The sequence below is a fragment of the Dermacentor albipictus genome, unplaced genomic scaffold (assembly GCF_038994185.2).
Source record: "Dermacentor albipictus isolate Rhodes 1998 colony unplaced genomic scaffold, USDA_Dalb.pri_finalv2 scaffold_26, whole genome shotgun sequence".
In the NCBI taxonomy this organism is placed as follows: Eukaryota; Metazoa; Arthropoda; class Arachnida; order Ixodida; family Ixodidae; genus Dermacentor; species Dermacentor albipictus.
The window spans coordinates 3,540,223-3,565,798 of NW_027225580.1; the positions used below are offsets into that span (position 1 = coordinate 3,540,223).

The 25,576-nt window shown below is 46.3% G+C and overlaps 1 protein-coding gene across 2 annotated transcripts in view; it reads left to right on the forward strand.

Annotated features, from left to right (window-relative positions):
• LOC139052507 (probable cytochrome P450 12a5, mitochondrial) overlaps positions 1–25,576 on the forward strand; it is a 151,284-nt gene that overhangs the window by 71,327 nt on the left and 54,381 nt on the right. For both annotated transcript variants that reach the window (XM_070529624.1, XM_070529625.1), the window contains exon 6: positions 8,907–9,079. In XM_070529624.1, the coding sequence (XP_070385725.1) occupies positions 8,907–9,079 (173 nt within the window). The remainder of the gene's footprint in view (positions 1–8,906; positions 9,080–25,576) is intronic.

A 25,576-nucleotide genomic window follows, 5' to 3' on the forward strand; every position in this document is an offset into this window, starting at 1 on the left:
TGCCATTGTCGGAAGTTCGAATCCCACTATAAGAGTTTTTTCTTTTTACGTTGGTGAGCTTGAAATTCGCCTCTTCTAATGCACAACATCTGCAGGCTTGGAGTGACGCCTGTCATCCGCAAAAGATGCCGAGAGTGAATGAGGCTGTATTAATCCAAGTACAACCACAATAGGAAGGCTAACTAAGCTTCAACAAAACACTCCCTCACTAGAACAGGAATTGGCCTCCCTTGTGCAGTATTTGGCCACTCCCTCCCAAATGATTCCTCCAATAAACCCATGGCCCTCAGTCCCCAACAGCTGCGGAGCAAGTGACCAAGGTGGTGGTCAGACCTGTAACGCCGCAGAGGGTGCTAAGAATCTCTGGGTCCAGACAGGCCGCCAATGGGAACTGACCCTTGCAACGTTTAACACCCGAACCCTCTCGAGCGCGGCTAGCTTAGCAGGACTCTTTGAGGAACTATCAGACGTCTGGAATATCAACGGCCGTAGTGAGATTAGAACTGGCGAAGCTTATGCATTGCGGAATAACGGACATGTCCTCTGCTGCAGAGGTCTCCTAGATAAGAAGCAATACGGGGTAGGATACCTAATCCATGATTCTCTGCCTAATTCTCCCAAACTCGTCAAATATGCTGATACTAATATTTTCTTTTCCGCACCAACTTTAGGGCACCTAAACACAACGATGAACAATTACCTAATTAAACTTGAGCAGTAGTTGAACTCACAAACATTAACCTTGAATATAAACAAAACTAAATATATAATTTTTAAACCTCTCAACAAACAAAGTGACTTCGAAGTCACCCTAAACTTTCAAGGCGTGGTCCTGCAGCGCGTTGCATCTGAAAAATTTTGGGGGTTTGGTTCGAAGAAACAATGTCTTGGAACATGTACGTTAATAGGCTCACGATTGAATTAGACGAATCAGTTGGTTGCTTCTGCAGACTGAGGGAATTAATTCCAATTAGACTAAAGAATGTAATATATTATGCTATTTTTTACTCGCGTCTTTCATATTGAACTTTAGTTTGGAATACTACCACGACCATCAACTATAACAAACTGAAGCTGCTCCAAAAGAAGGTACTACGAATCTTTGAGAACTTTAATGGACACCGGAGCCTGTTACCCACTGGACCCCCATTCATTAAGCATAATATTTTTAAAGCATCTAAGTTGAACGATTATACACTATCTCTTTACATTTGACGTAGTAGTTCTGCAGAAACCCGCAAGATGGAGAGAAGCAATTAATAAAGGGAAATCAGACATCCACCCGTTCGCAGCGGTTGCTACGTAGGAAACATATACCGGTTCCTCAAAGGAAAAGCCTCGCAGTTGAAGAAAAATTCGTCCTGGTCCGCGACTCGAACCCGCGATCACCGCCTTTCCGGGGCAACCGCTCTACCATCTGAGCTAACCAGGCGGCTAGCAGGTGGCTGGGCGAAGCCGAATTTGTGAACAACTCGAAGGAAAGGCAAGAGTTTGACGTAGTAGTTTTGTGGAAACCCGCAAGGTGGAGAGAAGTAAATAATAAAGGGAAATAAGACAGAGTGTAAGAGTGGAAGTGAAGTTTAATAGGCAGAAGACAAAGCTGATTTTAATAATTTGTTTTATTTATTTAGAGGGTACCTATATCGCCATAAAGCATTACGTAGGGGGGAACAAAATATAACCAGTAATACAGAAAAGCCTTTGGACAGATGTACTCAAAAACAGAAGCACTACAATAGGTTTTAGAAAAAGGCATACAAGTAATGGGAAACAAACAGGTTTCAAGATATATAGCACATACATTTGTTTGACAAGAGCGCCGTCACAGCATAGAATAGAATAGTTGGTTATTTGACACATGTACTATACAATTTGATAAACTTTTCCATTGTCTAATTGATTTGGCGAATAAAGAGTAGTAAAAAGTGCTTTTTCTGCAGTTAGGGCTGAGATCTTTTTGTTTTTATCACAGCGAGTCGATATGTAATCTGGTTCCAGGAGGTAGTTATAGCTATTAAAACCTGTCTGACTGTTATATATTCGTGCAATAGTTTGAGCCTTAACTTCTGCCTACGCATATGTAGTAGATCCCATCCTAAAGTGGCCTTCATTTCGGAAACGCTAGAGTACGGGTTGTAATTATTGCAAGCAAACCTTACTGCTTGCTTCTGTAGTTTTTCCAGTCTATCAATGACGTAATCATGATAGGGATCCCATATTACACAAGCGTAATAAAGTATTGATCTGACATGTAAGAAGTATAATGTTTCTTTAACTTCGCGTGTTGCCTGTTTGAAGTTTCTGCGAATAAAATGTAACATCCTACTAGCTTTTGCTATGACAGTGTCAATCTGTTTATGCCAAGTGAGTGATTCGGTAAGATAGGCTCCTAAATACTTGTATTCCGACTGTATGTCGATAAGCGTGCCATTGATGCTAAGTCGGTGCTGAAATTTGGATAATTTTCTGGAAAAACTTACGCTACCGCATGCACTTTCTTATATTTAAATTCATGTTTCAATTTTTACAGCAGATCGCTACCTTCTCTAAATCTGTTTGCAGTGTATCTATGTCATCTTCAGTGGTAATTTCTCTGTAAATCACACAGTGATCAGCAAATAGCTTTATGGGTGGTGTAATTAGTTAGACAATGTCATTTATGTAGATTAAGAATAACAAGTGGCCCAGTACGCTTCCCTGAGGAATGCCCGAAGAAACAGTTATTGGTGAATATGCAGCGTTGTTTAGGACGACAGACTGGGTTCTTCCGTTTAAGTAGTTTCGTATCCAATTTTGAACGTTTTCGTTTATATTTATTGCAGCAAGCTTTACATCTAAGAGCTTATAGAACACAATATCAAAATCTTTATGAAAATCAATAAAAACCGCGTCTACCTCACTATTGTTATCAATGGCTATAGATAAGAAGTGCTGGAATTCTATTAGTTGTGTGTTGCAGGAATACCCTTTTCGGAATGCGTGCTGGAAACGTGTAAAGAAAGCGTTTGAGTCAAGGAATGCAGATATGTTACTATATAAAATGTTTTCGAATATTTTGCAACATATCAACGTTAGTGAAATCGGCCTATAGTTTTCTCCTAGTTTTCTATCGCCCGATTTAAAAATTGGTGTCACGCTTGTAGTTTTTCAATCTTGGGGAATGAAGCCTGTTTCAAGGGAAAGCTTATAAATGATCGTTAAAAACGGAGCTATAATACTATGACACTCTTTAAGGACCACTGGGGATATTCCATCAGGTCCAATTGCTTTTATGTCATCTAAATGCCGTAATAAAGAATCGATGCCAATAACATCAAATTCGATGTCTGGAATCATATCGCCCCGATTGGCGTTGTTAAAAAGCGAAGTCTCCCCAGCAGATATTAGCGAAAACACAGATTGGAAGTACTGGTTGAAGCATTCTGCCCTCTGATAGTCTGACGCCGTGGTTTTGCCGTCAATAGTTAAAGATGGTATTGATATGTCGTCTTTTCGATTTTGTTTTTACATATTTCCAATAAGATTTTGGGTTTTATCTCAAGTTCGTATTTAGTTTAACAAGGAACATATCCTTGGCTGCTTTCATTGTTGCTTTCAATAGATTATTTATCTCTTGCAACCGTTTCTGATTTGCCTGACTTGTGTCGGTAGAAAACGTTTTATACGTTCTTCTTGCTTTCCTTATAAGTTTACGTCTTTCTACGTTAAACCAAGGTTTTTGTTTTTTCCGTTGCCACAGGTACCTGCATGGAACATGAATTTCGACTAGTTTAAGTATTTTGTCCCGAAATGCTGACCGCAATGTTAACGAACAGCGTGCGTTTGACAGATACTGGAAAGTAGGAAAGAAATTTTCAAGTTCGGTTCTGATAGCAGCATAGTCTCCTCTGTCGTAGCTGTACACTTTGTGGAATTTGCGCCATCTGTACTCGCTGTATGTTAAGTTCTGTGACAATTGCCCAGTGGTCACTAATACCTGGGCAAACAGTAACTTTTGATATCATGTTCGGCTCATTGCAAAGTAGTAAGTCTAAATTTGCATTTTCTCGCGTAGGTTCTGCGCAATTGGAAAACCGTTAGGTAATTTCACAAGGCACCAGAGCGACTCAGAATGGCTTTCAAATAAAATTTGTGTACTTGACAATGCATTTTATATCAAAATGAATACTCTCTCGCCATGTCCATGCCTATCTTTCCGATAGATCCAATCGCTATCCACTTTCTACCTATCCAATTTCCCATCTATGTATCCAATTCCTATCTATCCAATTTATCTATCAATCGATTGGATGGATAGATAAATTGATTGCAGCGTACGTGCTGCTGCAATTCATTTCATCCGAGCAGTTCTTCGAACTCTTTGTAAATACGGGACCAATTACCAGCCACAAATCCAGCATTCCAGTTGAAGTCTGGCAAATTGTACCTCCCCCTCCCCCCCTAGAAATTAGCTATTAGGCACAAGAGATAGCATCTCAGACAGCAATGCTAATGAGTCGCTGCTGCCGGGTGGGTGGTAGAATGTCTCGTACACTACATTGTTTCCGTTAGATAATTTCACAAAGCACCAGAGAGGCTCAGAATTGTTTTCAAATAAAATTTGTGTACTTGACAATGCATTTGATATCAAAATGAATACTCCCTCGCCATGTCCATGCCTATCTTTCCGATAGACAGTAAAACGAGGCGGAAAGATTTCTACATTAGGTATAGTCTTGTCTAACCATGATTCGGTGCCCATCACGATCTGAGGTTTAACAGTGGCTACTAAAGACATGAAGTTATCGACTTTGTTCTTTATGCTGCGACAATTTACAAGCAGGACAGAGAGCCGTTCAGGCTGCGAGAAACGTGCTGGGTCATCTTTCACAGGAAAGATCACCCAAGTTGCCTCTATCCAGTCGCGCATGCGCCTGAAGTGGAAGTGGCATCTGCATATCGCTATCTCAGACAAACGTTTGCCCATTGATGGTCAATTTATCATAACTCAAGCGAACACGATTTTCTTTGTTTTCACTTTTTCCTTTCGCATACTTCCAAATCTGACGTCTTTTTTCTCGTACGGCTAGGCTGAAATCTTCAGAAATGCTGTACGAAGTGCCTTTTAGTCTGTAAGCGTTTTTAAAGACGTTTTCTCCAGCCTTCCACCTTAAAAGGCATGCTACTATGGGCCGGGTTTTGCCTTCTCTGAAAACGCCTACGCGATGAGCCCGTCCAACCGAAATATGAAGTTTCATCACATCTTTGCATATTCCACTAATTAGTTTTTCAGACGCCTCCCACGTCTGGTTGTGCTGCCTTTCAGGCAACCCGAAAAAGACCAAATTCTGTCTCCGGCTTCTATTTTCCGAATTGTCTAGTTTCGCCATAAATTTATCTTCCATTTTTTCCACCCGAGCAATACGGCTTTCTACATTGTTTGTTTGTCTTCTTTATTAAGCCCGTAATTTTTTATTCTAATTCACATTGCCTTGTTGTAATTTCCGTTAACTTCGCAAGCACAGTTTCGTGGCCTGTTTTCATTTCTAAGAGAATCCTTTCAGTGTTTGTCATTTGGTCACGTTCTACTGCATTCATGGGCCCTCGATTTAGTTCTCATCCCCCGATAGGAGCAGGAAGATTTGGGAAAGCGTCAGACAGCCGCCGCAGAGAGAGAATAGCATAGCATCAACGAAACACAGGCTGGCATGTTCAAGGCATTCAGTCATTTGTCGCGAGCTGGTGTGGCACGACACTCTTAAAAGCATAACATCGCTAGAGCGATAACGCTTAGTTACATTTAGGTAACTGACCAGGTACATGAAGAAGCGTGAGATTGTGCCGTAAAGAGCGTCGTGCCCCAGTCACTGTATGCTTGGCTAGTCCTTTATATGGCCAGCGCGCAGCGGAACCGGAAAGGTCCCCCGATGCGCAGATTCCATTTCGGTGCGTCGGAGATCGTACACGATTTCCAGCAAATAATCTTGCGGACCGTGTAAAACACGAGCAGGTGATTGCAGATCAGTTGTAGCAGCCTCTGGCCAATGTTTGGTGAAGCCATATTCCTACAGCCAGCCGACGTTCGCCACGACAGCAAAGAATCCGAGCAGCACCTGGCACATGAAGAAGCGTGAGTTTGTGCCGAAATGATAAATAGCCGGGCAAAGGAACAAGAGTTCAGTATCGCCAGTCAGCCTCTAAAATTTGTGAAGGAGTACGTTTACCTAGGTGAATTAGCCACAGGGAACGCTGATGATGAGAAGGAAATTCATAGAAGAATAAAAATGGGTTGGATCGCATATGCCAGACATTGTCAGCTCCTGAGTGGAAGCTTCCCATTATCATTGAAAAGGGAAGTGCACAATCAGTGCACTTTACCGGTGCTGAAATGTGTGGCAGAGACTTGGAGACTAACAAAGAAGCTTGAGAAGATATTCAGGACGGCGCAAAGAGCGATGGAACGAAGATTGCTAGGCAAAACGTTAAGAGACAGAAAAAGAGTGGTTTGGATCAGAGAGCAAACGGGTGTAGACGATATTCTAATTGACATCAATAAAAAAAAATGGAGCTGGGCAGGTCATGTAATGCGCCGGTTAGGCAACCGTTGGACCATTAGGGTTATAGAATGGGTACCACGAGAGTGGAAGCGCAGTGGAGGACGGCAGAAGACTAGGTGGAGCGATGAAATTAGGAAATTCGCGGGAGCTAGTTGGAATCGCGTGGTGCAGGACTGAGGTAATTGGAGGTTGCAGGGAGAGGCCTTCGTCCTGGCCGTGGACATAAAACAAGCTGCTGCTGCTGATGATGATAATGATGATGACATCGATTCAAAAAGACATTTTTTTAGCTAGTGTTACAAATTATTTTTTAATTTAGTTTAAAGATGCGACTGCGCTTTAAGATGTTGGGGTGACACTTTTTTTGTATATCAAATGGAATAGGTGGTTTTGGTTTGATTATCGTGTTCACTTTTACGGTGATGGCCCGGTCGACTTACCGGAGATGAAAGTATAATTATAATATGGGGGGGAATATACTTTCACCTCAGTGGTAGTTGTAGCCGTCATACCGAATCTGTCCAAGAATTCATAGATGGTGATAGTGTTCTGACTTCGGTAGCAGCCGTAGCCGTCATACCGAATTTCTCAGAATTCATACATAATACTCCCGTTCTGACTTCGGTAGTAGCCATAGCCGTCATACCGAATTCGTCAGAATTCATAGATAATACTCCCGTTCTTACTACGGTGGTAGCAGTGGCCGTCATACCGTTATGTCAAATATTTATCCAGTGTACTGCCTAATAAGAAGGACTGATGGCAGAGATTATAAATACTTTAGTCGTCAGCCTTTCACAACAAGAAATATATTTTACAATTTCACTGTGAATGCCGTATATTTTCGACCATTGTAGAAAAGTGATATAGATGTAATTAGCCATAATGATTTGTGGGCTGTTCGATTTTCTCGATCCGTGTCCTTCATTGATATATATGCTCATATTTTTTCCCCTTTTAGAGACAGTGCTATCTCTGTGTGTATGCTTCTTTCTATGACATCGTTCAGTCGCGTCTACACATTCTATCATGGATTCATACCAACTACCTTGCCAACAAGTTTTAACTAAATTAACAAGCTCGGTATCGCGCGCACAGGTAAACATGAACACATCTCGCTCGATGGGTGCGGATACTCGCTGTCAAGATGCTGGAGTGAGCAATCGCTGCAGCAGCTGCGGCGATTATAACCGGTGTACCATTCGAGTTAGAGAATGAGTACCAAGGGAAGAAAAGCGTAGTCTAGGACGGCAGAAAATTAGGTGTGGTGACGAAATTAGGAGATCTGCAGGCCCAACTCGGAATCAGCAAGCGCAAGAAAGACGTAATAGGAGATCGCTGGCAGAGGCCTTCATCCTTCAGTGAAGAAAGGCTGCTGCTGCTGATGGTAATTTGCTGTGTAGAAGTACGCCAGATCATATGAGACAACGGTTTGACGGGTAGCAAAGTGACACAGCTGAGTTAAATCGGATGAACTTTAAGGCACGCTTGCTGCTTACTCTTGACCCGACGTGGTTACTGAGTGGCTATGGTGTTAGGCTGCTGAGCACGAGGTCGCGGGATCGAATCCCGGCTACGGCGGCCGCATTTCGATGGGGGCGAAATGCCAAAACACCCGTGTACTTAGATTTAGGTGCACGTCAAAGAACGCCAGGTAGTCGAAACTTCCGAAGTCCTCCACTACGGCGTGCCTCATAATCAGAAAGTGGTTTTGGCACGTAAAACCCCATAATTTTTTTGCATACTCTTGGACGATTATGCACACTGATGCAATGATTTATCGAGACGCTATAGCGCAGTTTCTTCGTAAAAATAATAAGTTGAACGGGCTAGTTGGTCACTAAGTTCTCGATTCGTTTGTGGTGTCTGTGTCTCTTCTCTGTGTTCTAATTTTGAGGTTGCAAGATTTTGAAAGCAGGATTTTGTCCTAAATATTACGCACTTTAAAATATGAATTCACACTCTGAATATTAGGCTATGCTAGTTTTAGTTTCTGAACTCTCCAACAATCTACATTCTGTTCACTTCTACGACTGCAGTACGCACTAAAGAGGGATCAGTGCTGTGCGCAGCTAGCCACTGCAACTTATTAGGAAAGCCAGGGCGTCGACCGCACCAACGGTTACTTTCCGAGGTAAAGTAATTGTACGCTTTTATTGAGATCCCTCAAGGTGAGTACGGAACGTGCATCAGAAATGTTTCATTCTATGGAAAGGTTAAACCTACCAGCAGTTAAATGAAATATCTGTTCTTTCTTCCGCCCGTCTGCCTGTATGCGTGTTGCTGCGTAGCATTTGCACGGTGCCTATAGCAAACACTTCTCGATTATGCAGCTTGACAAGAAGCCGGTTCATTTCTCGTTTACTTCAGACAGGAACTGCGGCTACATTCGCTCTCTACCATCTGGCCACAAATCCTGAAGTCCAAGCAAAAGCACGAGAAGAGGTCCTGTCATCACTGTCTGATCAACCCCCAGAAGGAACGCAACCAAGCGGGCCTAATGCTCTACCGTACCTGAAAGCTTGCATGAAAGAAACCCTCCGGTAAGTATTTCACAGCTCCCATGGATAATGTATATAATAATTAGCGTTCAGGCTTTAAGTGCAAATGTGGTGAAAGGGACAAAACTGCTACCTTAAAGAAGTTTGAGCTATTTAGAGTCTCAGTTACACTTAAAAATATGTATCTTTTATATTTGCATGACATGACTCATATCGACTGCCAGCCGCATCGTTTGAGCGAAACGCCCCAGCTGTGAACTTTCGTGCCTTACGCAGCCATACGCTCATGCTCTAAGGTGTACAAATGACCACCGCTGCCCCACAGCAGACACCAATATGGCAATTTGGTAAAAGCTGCTGTCAGTGCCTCTAAATGTTAGTGTTCGTTTAGTATGGACGTCTATACGTCTAGATTAGTAGGGTGGAAATATAATTTCATGTTTTTGGTAGGCACCCTTAAACCTCGGTTGTTGACAACTGCCATCACCTATGAAATAAGCATTCACGATTACGTGCGCCGAAAAACACGGAGATAATGTCATAGCAAACGTCGCAAAAGGCAACGTGACCGCGAAACTGAAGACGCCTAAGCCTGTGCAAGATTAAAAAGGCAAGATCGTTCTTCTCAACTAGATCGAACGGCGTACGTAAATTAGAGCCCTGCGCGTACCTAGACACTACTCATCGCAGATCGATTGCAATATATGGCCCTCGCTGCCACGCAGCTGACTCTACTCATTGCAGATCGCCGGAGTAGAACGTCACATAATACGGAACATCACACCGACGCAGATGATGACGATGCAGACGGAAATGCGCGTCGAGCGTCCATATAATTGCAATCGCAATAAAAAAGCGACGGAACACAGCGCGCCGCGAATGTCGACACAATGCGTTAGTATCGAATCAATACAGCAGCACAACGTATTTTCATTGCAAAACGAGTTACCTATGAGGCGTGGACCACAACGGGACTTCTCTTTCGCACTTCCCTAAGAAAACGCGGCGCCACCGCGAAGCCTGCACATGGCCTCCTCCTACATACACGGCGCGCCGGTGCTTGCGAACGCTGAGAAACCCTTTATGAGGCAACCAGGCTCCTTTCTCACGCTCCCGCGTTGGCACGTTGCGCCATCTTCTGGCACTGACTCCTCGTCAGTGCCAGAAGGCTCGTCGTGTCGGCGCCACCTCCGACACGAGAAACGTGGCACGCCAGTGCCTGCGAACTCTGGCAATTGTTGTCTCGCTTGCCGCACGCACTGAGAGGCACAGGCTGAGTGACCCAAGTCGGCGAGAGAGAGAGAGAGAGAAGGGAAGACGGAAAGGCAGGGAGGTTAACCAGACTGAGTCCAGTTTGCTACCCTACACATAGGGGGGGGATGGGGAGTGAAAGAGGGAGAAAGAGAGAACTTAGGTGTAGGATGTCTATAGTCGGGCACTCAAGTCTGTTGCCCTCAGGTAGCGAAAAAGCGCTCGAACTGCTTTCAGGGCCAATGAACTGTGAGGCCAGGCTCCCAAGATCTTCGCTTCCGTAAATGGCCTGTCATCCAGTCTATTTAAGGCACACTGGAGAGTCTCACGTTGATTATCGAAGCGAGAACAGTGGCACAGAAGGTGACTGATGGTCTCTTCACACTTGCACTTAGCGCACATTGGTGAATCCGCCATTCCAATACGATAGCTGTAGGAGTTGGTGAATGCTACTCCTACCCACAGCCGACACAGCAGTGTTGCGTCACGTCGTGGAAGGTTCGCTGGTAATGTAAGTTTCAGTGATGGGTTGATGCTGTGTAAACGACACTTAGAGTTATGTGGTGTATGCCAGCAACCTAACGTGATTGTACGAGCGAGACTGCGAAGCTCTCTTGCAGCGTCGACTCTGGATAAAAGTATAAGGAGTGTCGGTGAGCCAGCCTGGGCACGTCGGGCTGCGTCATCGGCGAGGCGATTACCAACGATGCCACAATGTCCCGGCAGCCACTGAAATATGATATCATGTCCTCTTTCAGATGCGCAATGGCAGGTTTCGTTGACTTGTGACACCAGCTGTTCATAATTGCCACGTCGTAAACTTCGCAAGCTCTGGAGGGCTGCTTTCAAGTCACAAAATATTGCCCATTTGTTGGGCGGTTCTTTTACAGTGTATTCGACAGCAGCGCCGAGAGTGGCCAGTTCAGAACCTGTAGATGTCGTTACGTGTGAAGTCTTAAACTTGATGACGACCGATTGAGATGGTAGAACAACGGCGCCCGTAGAATTTTCCGAGACGGAACTATCTGTGTAAACATGAATTCGGTTAGCGTATGAACAATGCAGAAGTTCCAATGTGATCTGCTTGAGAGCCGCGGTGGTCAGGCTAGCTTCCTTCACTATTCCTGGAACAGCAAGTTACATAGGAGGCTTCTTCAAGCACCACATAGGGGACGGCGTTCTTGTTGCGGGTGAGTGCCTCTAAGACAAAGAGTGCTGGTTAGCCGCAATTGATCTGGAGAACGCTGCCTTGGGTCTTCGTTCAGGCAAGCGAGCGAGATGGTGGTCAGGGACTCTGGATATGTGGCGAACATGCACCCGGAGTGCGTCGATATCTATATAGGTCCTTATTGGGTGGTCTCTCGCGGTGGCAATTGTTGCCACGGTTGAAACATTTCGAGGTAGCCCCAGACATGTTCGAAGGGCTTGGCCTTGAATGCTTGTAGGACATGGATGTTAGTTTTGTTAGCATTGGACAGCACTGGTGTGCTGTGTCGCAAGTATCCTAGGAAGAGCGTCCTGTATAGTTGAAGCATAGATGCCACGGATGTGCCCCACGTTTTACCGGCAAGAAACCTTAGTATATGGGAGATAGAAGTAAGCCTCTTCTTCAAGTGGGTGATGGGGGGCTCCACGAAAGGTCTCTGTCTATAACAACGCCTAGGAATCGCTAAATTTTTGCGTAGGAAATTGGTTGGTGGTCAATAGAAATGGGGTAGCAGGTCATGGGCTTGTGGGTAAAGGCGACTAAGGCACACTTCTCGGTCGAAATGCTGAGGCCTTGCTCACGCAGGTACGATGATGTTAGGGTCACGGCTTTTCGGAGCCGTGCACGCACCTGGAAACGTGTAACTGCCGAGGCCCATATGCATATGTCGTCAGCATATATGGAAAGGTTTACTGTATGTGGTAGAACGTCGGCAAGGCCAAGGATTGCAAGGTTGAACAAAGTGGGGCTAAGAACCCCACCCTGAGGGACGCCACGGTAAGTGTAATGGTCAGCAGTTCGGCCATCTGCACTGTGTACAAAGAAAGATCTTTTGAATAGATAACTCCGAATCCACCGAAACATGCGTCCACCAATTCTATTATTTTCCAGAGCATCAAGGATGGCTTCATGCGTTACATTATCATAGGCGCTTTTCACGTCGAGGAATAGTGCAACCGATATACGCTTGTGGTGTTTTTCTTGTTTACAGACGTGACTAGGTCGATGACGTTGTCAATAGAGGAACGGCCTCCTCTAAAACCAGCCATGGCATCGGGGTATACGTTGTGGCGCTCAAGACACCATTCTAGGCGGGTGAGAATCATTCTTTCCATGATCTTCCCAACACAGCTGGACAGCGCAATGGGTCGGTAGGGCGCTAGGTCAAGTGGCGACCTTCCAGGCTTCAGGAGTGGTATGAAGCGGCTGTACTTCCACCGCTCAGGAACGACGCCATCATTCCATGACTGGTTATAACATTCGAGAAGTCTGCTTCGGCCATCTTCACCTAGGTGGCATAAAGCAGCGTAGGTGATGCCGTCTGGTCCTGGCGACGATGAGCGCCTGCATGAAGCCAGAGCAGCGTCCAATTCCTCAAGTGAGAAGGACACATTCAATTCTGGGAAGCGCGTCGGCGAGATGTTCATTGAAAGCGGCACATACCTAGTGCATTTGGAATGCAGCCTGCTAAAGCATCGGGTTGCTGTACTTGGGAACCCTTGCGATCCGGACTCGATTCCGCTCAGCATCGGAAAAATTTACGGGATCTGTTTCGTCATTGTAGACCGGCACATTCCCAGTGGCACATGCTTACTTGCTGAAGTTGGCGTCAAAGACATTCATTGTAGAGCGGCACAGGCGTACTGGCACATACCTAGTGACCCAAGTTAGCGTAAAAGAGGTTCATTTGAGACCAGCACGGACCGAGTGGCACATACCTAGTGCTCTAAGTCGACGTCAAAGAGTTTCTTCTATGGCGGAGCAGAAAAAGAAAGCTGCCACTTTGAAATGCAAGAACAAGCTACTTTATTTTTTCTCCTCACGCGCTCGCTCCGCTGTCTTGGCGCAGTTCGTCGTCGTTGGCACGTCGGCGCATCGGCGCCGCCAAAAAGCCCCCCGCCGTAGAAACAGAGTTGGGTGGAAGTGTATTGTGGTCGCTTGGACAACTTTCTAACGCTGTTCAAGGAAGCGACACGTCCAGGCCGTTTGTTCAGGCCGCGCTTTAAGTGCGGATTGAGCACGAGCATGGAGCTCTTTGAAAAGCTGGGAAATGTGTCGAAAGCTCCGGCGACGTCGTTGACAGAAAAGCAAGTGCTTCGGAGTGCTGCAGCGTTGCCGGAAAGGGCTGCAGCAAACAGGACTCTGCGCGAACGGAACGGGAAGTGGCTTGCAGCTGGTGGCGCGGTATTGTATGGTCACGTGCCCATTCACCGATGTCGGAGCAAGGGCTACTCGTACGTCAAAACCAGCTGGTGGACGAATGTAAGCTTTGACGATATCAGGATTCTTTGGGAATGCTATTGGCACTGTTTGATAAGCATTCGACGCATCTAATGTGCACATCGTTGATAGAGGTTTCCTGGCTAGAGAAATTTTGTGCTGGTGATATTTTGGTCAGCTGTGAACGGATAGGTGTTGTAGTGCTTAATCCTGGTGCAGTGGGATTACTCGATACAGCTGCTAGAGGTGAAGCAGTTATAGCGTGCGGGCGTGGGTGGCGACCTGGTTGCACGGCAGCTAGAAAGCCAGGTGGCACTGCCCGTGTTGGTAGGCCTAGTACGAACACCCAAACTGCGTCATATGCTTGTGGTCCAGGTGGCATGACGTCGCAGCGAAGAACAGGAGGCAGTATGGCTGTCATGATGTGGTGCCTGTCCTGTTTCGAAGTGATACTATGAAGGTAGAAACACGCCTCTAGTTTAAAAAGCCAGACGGTAGGTCCTTGTGGCGTAGGTTCTTTTTTGCTACTGTTTCAAACTGCTCCCCGAGAGCGAACCTTAGAGAACGCAATCAAGGATAAAGCCGTTCGTTCTAAAATGCACATACAACTTTTCACATAACTATTGCGAAAAGAAGCATATAAGGTAAACACTCAATGAAAAATTCCGAGCCAGAAACAAATACACTTAGAGCTAAAATAGTACCAACACCACGCAAGTTAGGGCAGACCACGAGTGCAATCAAGCGCAACAGCTCGACATGGTTGTACGACGGCGTAGCGATGAAAGAAGAGTCGTCGGTCTCACCGAAATGTCGATAGGCTGGACCGACGAACGGGCCTAGCAGCGTAGCAGCTCCAAATTGGAGAGGGCACACAAATTCCCTGGAAATACGTGCAGTACCTGCAGGTGGAAGTGGCGTTCTGGCCAGGCAGCTGGATGCAAACTCGAGCCCGTAGCCCGACTGTTCATGCTCTGCCTACGGACACAGGACTTGGCAGGCCTCGGGCAGCAGTCCGTGATCAGGTGGCATTGTGACGCCCGAGAACAGGCTGGCAGGAGGTCCCGATGCAGTGAAGTCCTGATAGCTAGGGTCCAACCTCCGACTGGCCGTCTTCGTCTCCCAGTCCGTCCGGGGGACGACATTCGCCCTTCATCGCTTCCTAGAACTCTCCGAAATCCTACCCGCGCGCCTCGCTTTTACCTCGGTGCTGGTCCATTTGTCTCTTCCGGATTGGTGACCCTCGGAGCCCTCTTTGCACCGGCGATTGGTCCCTGGGAGCTCCGCGGTTCTCCCTATTGGATCACTTTTATCTTCATGCGCCACGTGTTCTCAGGCTTGACGCTCTCCATCGTCGTCCTCTTTCACCTAGCACGGAATTTACCTCCGTGCGCACACTCTTTGCCGTCTTATACCTTTCATCTCCTAACCACGGCACTGTCTCGCGCACTACACATATGGCAGGCTTCCAGGCCAGAAATAATGGAACTGTGGTAGATCCAGGATGCAGTGCACCGAGGCTTCTTCCGGTCGCAGTGCCATAATGATACACGGGGTCCGGGTCTCCCCTGACTCGTTGTTTGTTGGGTGCCCTGTGGAATCTTCTGGAACGCATTGTTCCACGGTCCGGTGTCACCACTGTGGCGGAGCAGGAAAAGTATGCTGCCACGCTGAAATGCAAGAACCAACTACTTGATTTTCTCTCCACTCGCGCTGTCTTGGCACACTTCGTCGTTGGCACGTCCATAAATCGGTGCTCCGACACTTCGAACCTACCTAGTCACGCGTATACATGTCGGCTTGAAAGAGGTTGGTCGAAAAGCGGCACGTAAGTACACATTGGCTTGTATTGAGTGACCCAAGTTGGTCCGATGGTTGGCTTAGAATTATGTTCCCTCAGCACAGCAGCTAAATGACCTAACCATTTAACCGCGGATTACCCAGTGACTCAGATAAGCAGCTAAACGGTTAGATACCAACATTAGAGTACGTACATATATATTTGCAGGTTGTTTCATTAAACACTTTCAAAAATCTTTAAATGTTGCCTGTGGTAGATATCAGAATTCTAGTTTATGAGCTGGTCTACTCGAAGCGGCGGACAATACTTGCAAAAAAAAATTGAGATGCGAAATCAACTAATTCATGAAAATTCACTCATTATGTTTTTAACTAATTACATTATGGCGCACATTGCAATTTACAAATTCTAGCCGTGGAGTTCGCAAGGCGGATTCACTTGGAACGAATTTTACAGATAACACCAGTTTCGAGATATCAATTCCCGAACTTTGTGGATAAATTCATTGGCGCTCCAGTTAATTTGTTAACAAAACGTCGTTTCATGCACTGAATCACACAACTGGAACGCCAATGCTCTTCTCCGCACAGTTCGGGAATTTATATCTTGAAACTGGTGTCGTCCAGAGGATTCGTTCGATGTGGATCCGCCATGCGAAGTCCACTGCTGGAGTTTGTGAATTGCAATATGGGTCATAAGATTATTCGCTAAAAGGTAATTAGCGAATTCTTGTTAATTAGTCGATTTTGCATTTCAATTCTTTGTGCAAGTAGTGTTCGCCGCTTCGAATAGACCGGCTCAATAAGTATAATTGAGCTCTCTGTCACAGGCAATCTTTAAAAAATTTTGAGTCTTCACTGAAACACCCTGTATATAGCCCACGGAAACTGCGTGATGTACCCATATAATGTTAACGCATTAAACGGGACATGAAAATTCAAACACACCGATTGACCACGGGTACAGCAGAACCCGCAGCTACGCGACAGGTTCCCCACCATCACAAATACGACACCCAGTGAAAAGAAAAATTGTCATCTGCCAGAAAGTTCCCACTAAGCTATACTAAAAAGCTTTCTCTAAACAGCTTTAAGAATTTTTTTAACGTGCGAGGATCGAACCTCGGACCAGCACCTATCTATGGCGGTCACTCAATATTGTTTTTTGTACAAGACCCAATGCTTGTTATGGCACTCAGTACATAGGGTCGTGGTCCGCCGCGGGAAGTCGGACCAGAAGGACCGAACGTTTGCTAGCGCAGACTATCAGTTTCACAAAAACACGCGATATTGGAATCCGCCTTAGTTGTTGGAATGCCGGTGCTGTAGTCTTATTTTCAAAAAGATGCATGTATCCTGAGTGTTCAACGAGGTTCGCATGAACAATGCCCAACCAATAACTTAGCTCTTTCGTCGGCGAGAGAAACGCACAACGTGGTAAGAGTAAAGTTTTTGTTACACAAGGCAAAGCTCAATCCCTGTGGCAACTGAGCTCGCATCGACGTCACAGCCCATTGGCAAGCTAGCTGCGGACCAAGCTGGCCTGGGCGCATCTTGAATAACCGTAGGAAGTTGTCTTGACGAAGCAAGGGCTACTTAACAAGGTCGAACAGCATAACTTCATCTACTCTGTAGTTTGCATTTGTGCTACACTTTTAAGAAAATTGCTTCCCTCGATCACATCACGTGTGGAATGATCAATAACTGTGAATTCTGCTTTTAATACCTTGCCAGTCAAAAAACAAGAAACTCGCAGTGCACACTCCTATGCCGCGCAAAGACTCTGCACTCGCAGCACGAAGGGCAACTGGTTTGTCCCAACGAAACATTACCTGGCTGTGTAGTCGTTCTGAACTCATCATGGAGACCGTAGCTCTCGAGTCTATATCAAAGACATTGTGTCAACTTCGTCACACACTAACTTTACTTTGCAGCATCGGAACTAGTGGAGGCATACTTGTGGTTAATAGCCCATCGGCGTCGCCTCTAGTTTCGCATTGTTTCAGAGTAGAGCCGCGACCATGAACGCGGCGGTGGAGACGGTCTGGTGCTTAGCAAGTGGCGTGCAAATCGATACGAAGATTAAGCTGGCACATGCTTTTTTCAGTAGCAGAATTTCAATGACAGGAGCCGTAACCAAGCCGTTAACTTCAGCGTGAAAATGACGGTGGTCACTGAAGGAGTGTCAGAGGCACAGCGCTCAGCGCGAAAACTGGTTATGTGTCCCCGAACGACGCACTCGAAGCATGTGGGGTGTTATCGAGGAGCGGAACAATATTTGGCGTCCCGGGGGTAGTCGACGAGAATTTTACATTTCTGAACAAGAAAGGGCAGCCGGTGGAAGTAGCTGCAATGGTGTGCATAAAGTGGCTCGGCGTCAGAAGTCAATGGGCGTGGGGTCCTGAGCCGTGGCGCGTGGTTCGAACCTTCAAATATGTGACGCATTATTACTTGCGGATATTAAATCGGACGGCTTTTTCTAGCTTGCAGGAGAACGTCAGCATGCCGATGTAGCTCCGCGCGCACATTTTCACGGATGGTCATCGAAGGGTAGCAAAGCAAATAATCTTGTATAACATTAGCAATTGCTACCGTCGTGATGTTGGCCACGACGGCCAAGCTGTTGACCATGATTTGATATGATGAGCCATATTTAATGTTTCGAAAGTGCGGCAGCGTCCAATCATAATGAAGATTATACTTCCTGACAAGGAACAGGTAGATTTATTCGGCAATAAGAATGTGGCCCACTAGACCTCCTGTCATGTCGGTGTTCACTGATTTGCACATCTTCATAACCTCTTTATTGTGCACTGTGAACGTCCCTCACGGACTTTTATCGCTGTGCAACAATATGTACTCAGGGCGTTTCTTCATGTCTGAATTTCTGAATTCAGTTGAACAGGCGTTTCCACATTATCAACGTGTTCTGGAGTGGAGCGAACGCGCTGCCGTCAAAAGCAGCACCACGAACTGCGCAGCAGTATCCTCACGACTATATCGGCACACGCACTCGTAATGGTCGAGCCACTCGTCGACGTGATGTCGAACGTTGAATCGGGCGCATTCCTGAACCCAGACCATCTCCCCTGGCTACTATCGCTCAAACGTCCCTTCCCATCAAATTACAGCACACGCGCGGCTCTTCTCTGAAAGTCTGCGGCTCCCGGTGGTGGTGCCGGGGGGCTCGTCACGACGGCGCATTGCTGCTGCACGTTCATTCATCATCTCTGCATTGGGGCTGCAAGGCCGGAGAGCCCGCCGTGGGGGCGAAGTTTTACGGGTTTTGTAGTATTTCAGTGGTCGACGGCTTTTCTGCGGAATCGCTTGGGAAGGGCATCCCAAGCACCACAACTCTGATGGCGGGTTGTGATTATTTGTAAAAGGGACATGATGCCTCAACAAATGTAATGCACCAATCTACTCGCTACGCAGTCGAACCCGGCTTCCCTCTTCTCAGTACAAATTTCATAACGTTTATGTCCAAAACACCATGCCTCAAGTTCTTTGTGTGCGCGTCACGTGCGAGTTTTATGGAAAACATAAGCTTTACATCATAGCGGCCACGAGATGGGACCACACTTCATGCCGTCTAAAAAATCATATGGTATGTTTGTGTAAGAGAAAACAGATTGAGGATTGACAGTGTCACGTTGTAGTGACAGTGAACAAAACAATCACAAAACAGTGAACGACTAAACTAACCTCATGGGGCGAACCTGTGCCCACAAAGCAAGTAACAATCAAAGCACAACGATAGCGGCGAACACAGTTGGCGTCGTTGCAATCTCATCAGCGGGTCAAGCTCGTAGGCTTCTATACATGAGCCATAGAATGTTCCAGAGTAATCCCTGGTGCCCGCGTGTCTTCCAGAATGTACTGCGCAATTCCCGTAGCGCATACTTGCAATCAGGTTACACAAGGTCCGGTGACAACATACAGCGGATAGAACCATTGTTAACATTCGAGAAATTTCAATAGATGCAGGCGCGTCCTGCGCTGAGCGATAATGTTTAATTTTTCTTAGCCGGTGAAAAAAGTCAAAGCCCCTTTCTTACAGAAAGACGGTTGAACGCGAACGCGGTTGAACTGAATCAAAGTCCAAAGCGAACCACCACGCAACGAACCCGAGAAATGCTGAGCGACCCGATGCTACGCATATGTTATTTGGTTGCTTGTTTGGGATAGTATTTTTTGAACGTTGTAGTTGAATGAAGACGCATTTCGTTAAGTTGCATCGCCTTCATTTTAGATCATGCAGCCCTAGGTCGAACGCACACAATTACTCTTTCACTGACGACTCCACAGTTGCACAGCATTGCCTTGCGATCGCTGTGGTAGACGGTCACTGGCTCTGGCATCGTAACGGGCACAGCCTGCTTGCAAACGGGAGATCAATGCTGGAATGGTGTTGCGTCGTGGGTCTTTGTAGCGTCTTCAGTTTCAACGAGTAGCGATCTAGCATAAAACTCTCGATTCATTTGCCCTATTCTTTCGCCATATTGATGTTAAAGTCACGGCACACGTGGATCAGCGTACTGTGTGGCTTTAAGGTTTGCCTCGCTTTTGCCAGGAACGTTTCCGCGTCACAACGAGACGTGTTTTGTCTGATGTGCACGCTGACGATAAGAAGACCAGTGGGCACCTCGACTGCACAAGCATCTCCCACTTGGCTTCTTCATGCCGTTGCCGATACATGGGATTGGCTTTACGGGCAGCATCGCACTCGCGCTTACATTTGCGTACGCCAGCATCGTCTTCTGTCGTGCGCTGCACCCACGGTCTACCCATGGTGACGGCCACGAATGCATTGCGCGATGCGCGTAATGCAATGCAGATATATACAGTTGGTTTGGGTGGCGTGGCGTTCTAACATCTTTCTTTAAGAACGGGGCTTTGATACTTTTTTCCAGATCCTAAGACGAGCCCGTGTTCACGCGCACATGCTGTTTCCGATAAGCAGGGAAGCTCAGTTAATCGCCGCAGGGGTGCTGTCTTGCCTAGCAGACGCAACTTGCGCTTCTAGTGAACTTTGTACGCATGCGACACTCTTGCTGAGATCGTCGCTTCGCGCAGTTATCATATGCCGTTATCAGATATTCACCGGCAAGCCAGTCGACGCTGGCGCAGTACTGCGAATGTGAACCGTTGCATTCAACGTAGATGTGTAAGTTCACTTTCCTGCAGTGCGTTTTCGGCGCTCACGGATGAATTGGTGAGAAATACAAAGCTTTGCTTTAAAATCGTGTCACCCGAGATAGGTTGACAAGTACACCTGTCAATATCGAGAAGCTGATAGCAGCTTGGAAAGAGCTATAGGCGAGCGAGAAGAGCACCTAGCTTAACGAAATGCAGCAGTCACTTCACCGTGCCGTTCTTCACACTGGCTATAACATGATAATATGTAGAAGCTCAGGAACTAACTTGGTGTGAGGCGCCAAAGGGGATTGTGAAACTGAAGCTACCAGCAACATGTGAGAAGGGGTACACGGTTTCTGAGCAGCCGACAGAATGCACGTAAGCTAGCAACGACCCAGTGCAACCACATGCGATGTATTATGCATGCGATGCACTACAAGTTTTGCCGCAGCGACGGTTAACACTCTGTCCACTAACTTGGGTATTTACGTGTACTGAATGTAGCCCTGGGAGCGTTAGCCAGCGTCACTCAGAACCATGGCAGGTGGCTGTTGTGGAAGCGCAATGCGAAGTTTCTGGGTTCGGTCCCAACCAGCGACAGGTGATCGTTTCGTTCACTTTCGGTTCCCCTTTCCTTCTTAAATTTGTGCATTTCAATTTTCACGAAAGGTAATTACCCCTCTGCTTTCTTTGGCTTCATTGCCTTCTGGTTTTGCATGGTCATGATTAATAAAAAATCAAGCACCTTTGTTTATCTTCTCCTCGTTCATGCATAAATATATTGTGGTTTTGTAAACCACTTGAATTCGTTCATTAATTTTATTTGTTTATTGGTTCATTTATTTGTCTGCAATGTATGCTGATCTTCGCCAACGGCCCATGAAAATCTTAATGCCCGCCACTATGCACGTTGCCTGTATCGCCAATGGCGGAGCAGTCTTCGTAATTTGTATGTGTTCCACCTAAGTCTCTATCGCCGATCGCTCCACATTGTTTTCTTCACCATCCTTGCCCACTGATCCCACGATGTCATTTTCAGCCTGGACGTTCTCATAACGCATTCTTCAATCGCAGACATTCCATACAATACTCTTCGCCTTTAGCCAGCCAGTTCCCTATGCCGCTGATCAGTTCCGCCGCAGTTCCACCGCGGAGACGCGCCAGTTTCGCCGACTTGATTCGCTTGCCACCATCAGCTCCGACGTGCGTTGACTTCGTATCAGCCATTGAATTCTTATCAGCCGTATTTACGGAACACGTCAGATGTACGCCAAGAATATTATTGAAATAGCAATAATACAAACGCTCGAGGCTCATTCACGTCGTCAGGGCCGTTGCCGTTGTCGTTGCCGTTCACGTCGTCGCCGTTGCCGCGCTGTGCCTGCGGTTCGCGCTAGGAGGATGCAGAAACGAAGTCAACGTCACGCTCCATCTACGCTATGCTAAATCGCCTCGTTGGCGACGCAATGGTAACTTTGTGCTTTCCACTGCGGGCATGAGTGCTTTGCACACGTCAACTATGGCGCCCTAGTGTTCCTGCTGAGCTGTTGTGTGTATGCTCTGGTGTGAGCAGTACATGTCAAGCTAGAGTAATTAATATTTGACTAGGCTCTGATTAACGCGGGCGGTTTTCCAACGGTCTCGCGAGCCTTCAAGGTGTGACGCCTGTACTGACGGCACTCGTCAAGCTCGCGTTGTGAGGCGCATAGCAGTACTCCTTCCGCCTTGTGGGCTATGCGTAACGCCAACATGTCGCACCCACGCACAACACCGTCCGAAAGTTGAAACGGTATGCTATACATAGCTATCGGTGTCAAAGCTTCTCCCATCGGGCAGAATTGTCATTTTCATTTAGGCATAGTGCATTATATGCGTCGTTGTTGTGTTGGTTATAAATAAAGGTGGGTGATGGTGATTCTTCTTAGATTACCGGCACCTTAATAGAGCTGCAAAAAGTGGCAATTTTCAGGCGTAACATTAACGGCGATATTGCAGTATTTAACAAAACAACCACACGAAGCAGGGTCCGTAGATTTATCGAATGTACACGTAGCAGTAAACATTCGCTTACTAAACAAAATAATAAGCATGGTGTCAGGTGCATTCGGGCAAGCATTAACAGATCTCGCTCCATGACCGTCAATACTCGCTGTCACAAGGCTAGCATGAGGAATAGCGACTACGGCCAGTGCCTCCCAGATAGCAGGCCTGTGCACTTTGCTTTATGCTATCATGCTACTTGGACCTATATTTCCACTGCTATGCCAGGCGTGACGAAAGCGGTGACGTGAAAATCACCGTGGCTTACTCGGGGGAATCCACATTATATTCTATGGCAGTCGGTCCAGGTACCACGACATCATGGATCGAAGTGCACAGCCATTGTGCTATCTAGGAGGTGTTGCCACAGTGGGTGGTGAGCTGATTCCCCTTAGTGCTGATTTTCGCTTCTGCTCGGAGTAGGCACGCGCGAACACCGAGTAAAAGAAACCATCCGACATATCGCGTCGCGTAACCACATCTACCGCATATTACCTCCAAGAGAGGGCGCAAATTGCCGCGCAACGTGTAGCAGCGGCTACAGTAAAAGCGCACCCCGCTGACCTGCCCTCCTCCACTTTCTATCCTATTGGCAACTCTGCAGAGCCCATTACTTGTGGTGGCACACTGTCCAAATAAACAAAGATTAGGACATCCAGGTTCACGGCGCTTTTTTTCGCTTCCTGCTGCGCTCACATTTCTCGTTTGTGGCATGAGATGTTTCCTCAAAGTCTAAATGGTCCTTGCTGTCGATTGCCTTGTCTATATCGGTTTCAACGATTTCAGCGACAAATCCAAGAAAATAGTTGCACTGAGCGTGGAAACGTCCGGCCTGCCTAGCGAACCACATCACTCTTCTTTGAAGACATAGAGCCTTTCAAACGAGCCGGAGGTTTAAAAAAAGGAAACTGCACAGTAGACTTCTCTCAAAGGTGCAAACATATGTTCACGGCGTGGCTCCACTGCTGCAGGTACGATGTTTCACTGTTTTCGGCCTTCATAAGCATATCCGCACTGCGACTCGTCTTGCAGTGTATCACATAGCATCCCACAATATATAGGCAGTAACGTCTGTCCTATTTCTGGAGCTAAGCACGGATATTCCACACTCGTAGAGCGAGGCTAAATACTATGAAGTTACCTGGCCAGTGTGTATCGGTATAAATACAAATGAGAGTTCCGCTTGTGAGTCTGGGCACCCCTTTCTCTATATAATTGGCTTATTTCTGTGATAAGTCGTCTGTGATCGATAACTGGTACTTGTTCGTGCTCTCAGTACACAGTGCTCGAGGTAGGGTCCAGGTTTAGGATCACAGCAGACACCAGACGCTCGTACGAATTTTCAAATCCGGGTGAAATTTGAGCAGCAAGTAAAAACAAATAGGACCAAGGGCGCTATAATGTAAAGGTATTCCATTTCAAATGGTTAAAAAATTTAGCACCACCCCGAAGTCGCTTGTCTGTCACGCGACGTTACGAAAACAGCGACAGCTGCCCATCTGATATGGCGTGTACACAATGATTATGTGCGATTAGACTGAACGAAAAAAAATTATTTATTTCTGACTTGACGGCTTTTAGCCATTACTCATTGCTATTGGTCAAAGGTTTTCGGTCTGCAGCCACTTCTGTCTGTCATGCCACGTCATCAAAACACGAAAACTCACCGTGTCACAGTGATGTGTACGCATTAAGATGTATTAATGTGCCGAGAAAAACAGAATTTTTTCTGAATAGCCGGACACTGCTCCGTTCCGAAAGGAATAGAAGACGGCTGCGCGCCAATCGCTCAGACACTGGCCACTGGGAGCTGCTGGAAGGCATGTATTTCTTTGCGTAGAATAAAAATTTAGCGTGACAGTATAACATTATCGAACCCTTCCGGCACGCATGCGACATCGCTTTACCAACTCTTCTTTCCTGAGGATCCGTTTTAGCGGCATTCTTAACCTGCCGTTTCACGCCGCCGCGATTTTCGACCAGCCAGTGCAAGCTAAGTAAGGGGAAGCGGATCAATCACAGACGCTGGCACCACGCTTCTCAACCGGTTATCTATTTTTACTATTCTAGCTCGGCCAGAACATTCAGAACAGAGAGAAAATAAACTAATAGTTCTGTAATTCAGCACTCCCACACGAAAACGTCACAAAAATTAATAGTTAAAACACCCGCTACAGCCGCAGCCTCTTCGCGATCATCCTCCCCACAGCGCAACTCCCCCGCAAAAAAAAAACGACCTCTACCGACTGAAAAAGACCCCGTAGATAAGTTAAAATCCATGCTAGAGCAAAATTTCTCAAAGTTTGCCGCACAAATTGGCTGCCTAATCGAAGCACATAAGGCTACACAAAGCAAACAAAAAGCAGCTTTTGCTAGCTTTACATCCACCTTTGAGCAAGGTGCAGCAACTTCAGGTGCCAAACAGCATCCAGAACCCCCCCCCCATGTACTTTAACTTGGTGGGGCTGCATAATGACATAACAATCTGGCAATGCAATTGTAGAAGCTACTAAAAAAAACTATGTAACGTGCAGCTCCACATACAAAACCTTAAAGAAAAAGTCCCCAACATTATTGCGCTGCAGCAAACACTTGGCAATGTTAAACTACGGAGCTATAAAACCTAAGAAAACCAAATTGCAGAGAAATGCCAAATCGCCACATTAGTCCAGAAAAATCTAATGGCCACAGAGCCATAGAAATGGCCATACAAATATCTGACTTGGACTGTCTCCTACTAGAACAAATTACACAAACAGTAAACATACCTGTCACATTCATACCTAATGTATACAGTAAACCGAAGGGAGGTCATTCTGTCATTATTGAAGCAACAAGTAAGACACTAAAAATTTCTAAACAGAATCCACTAGTTATAGTGG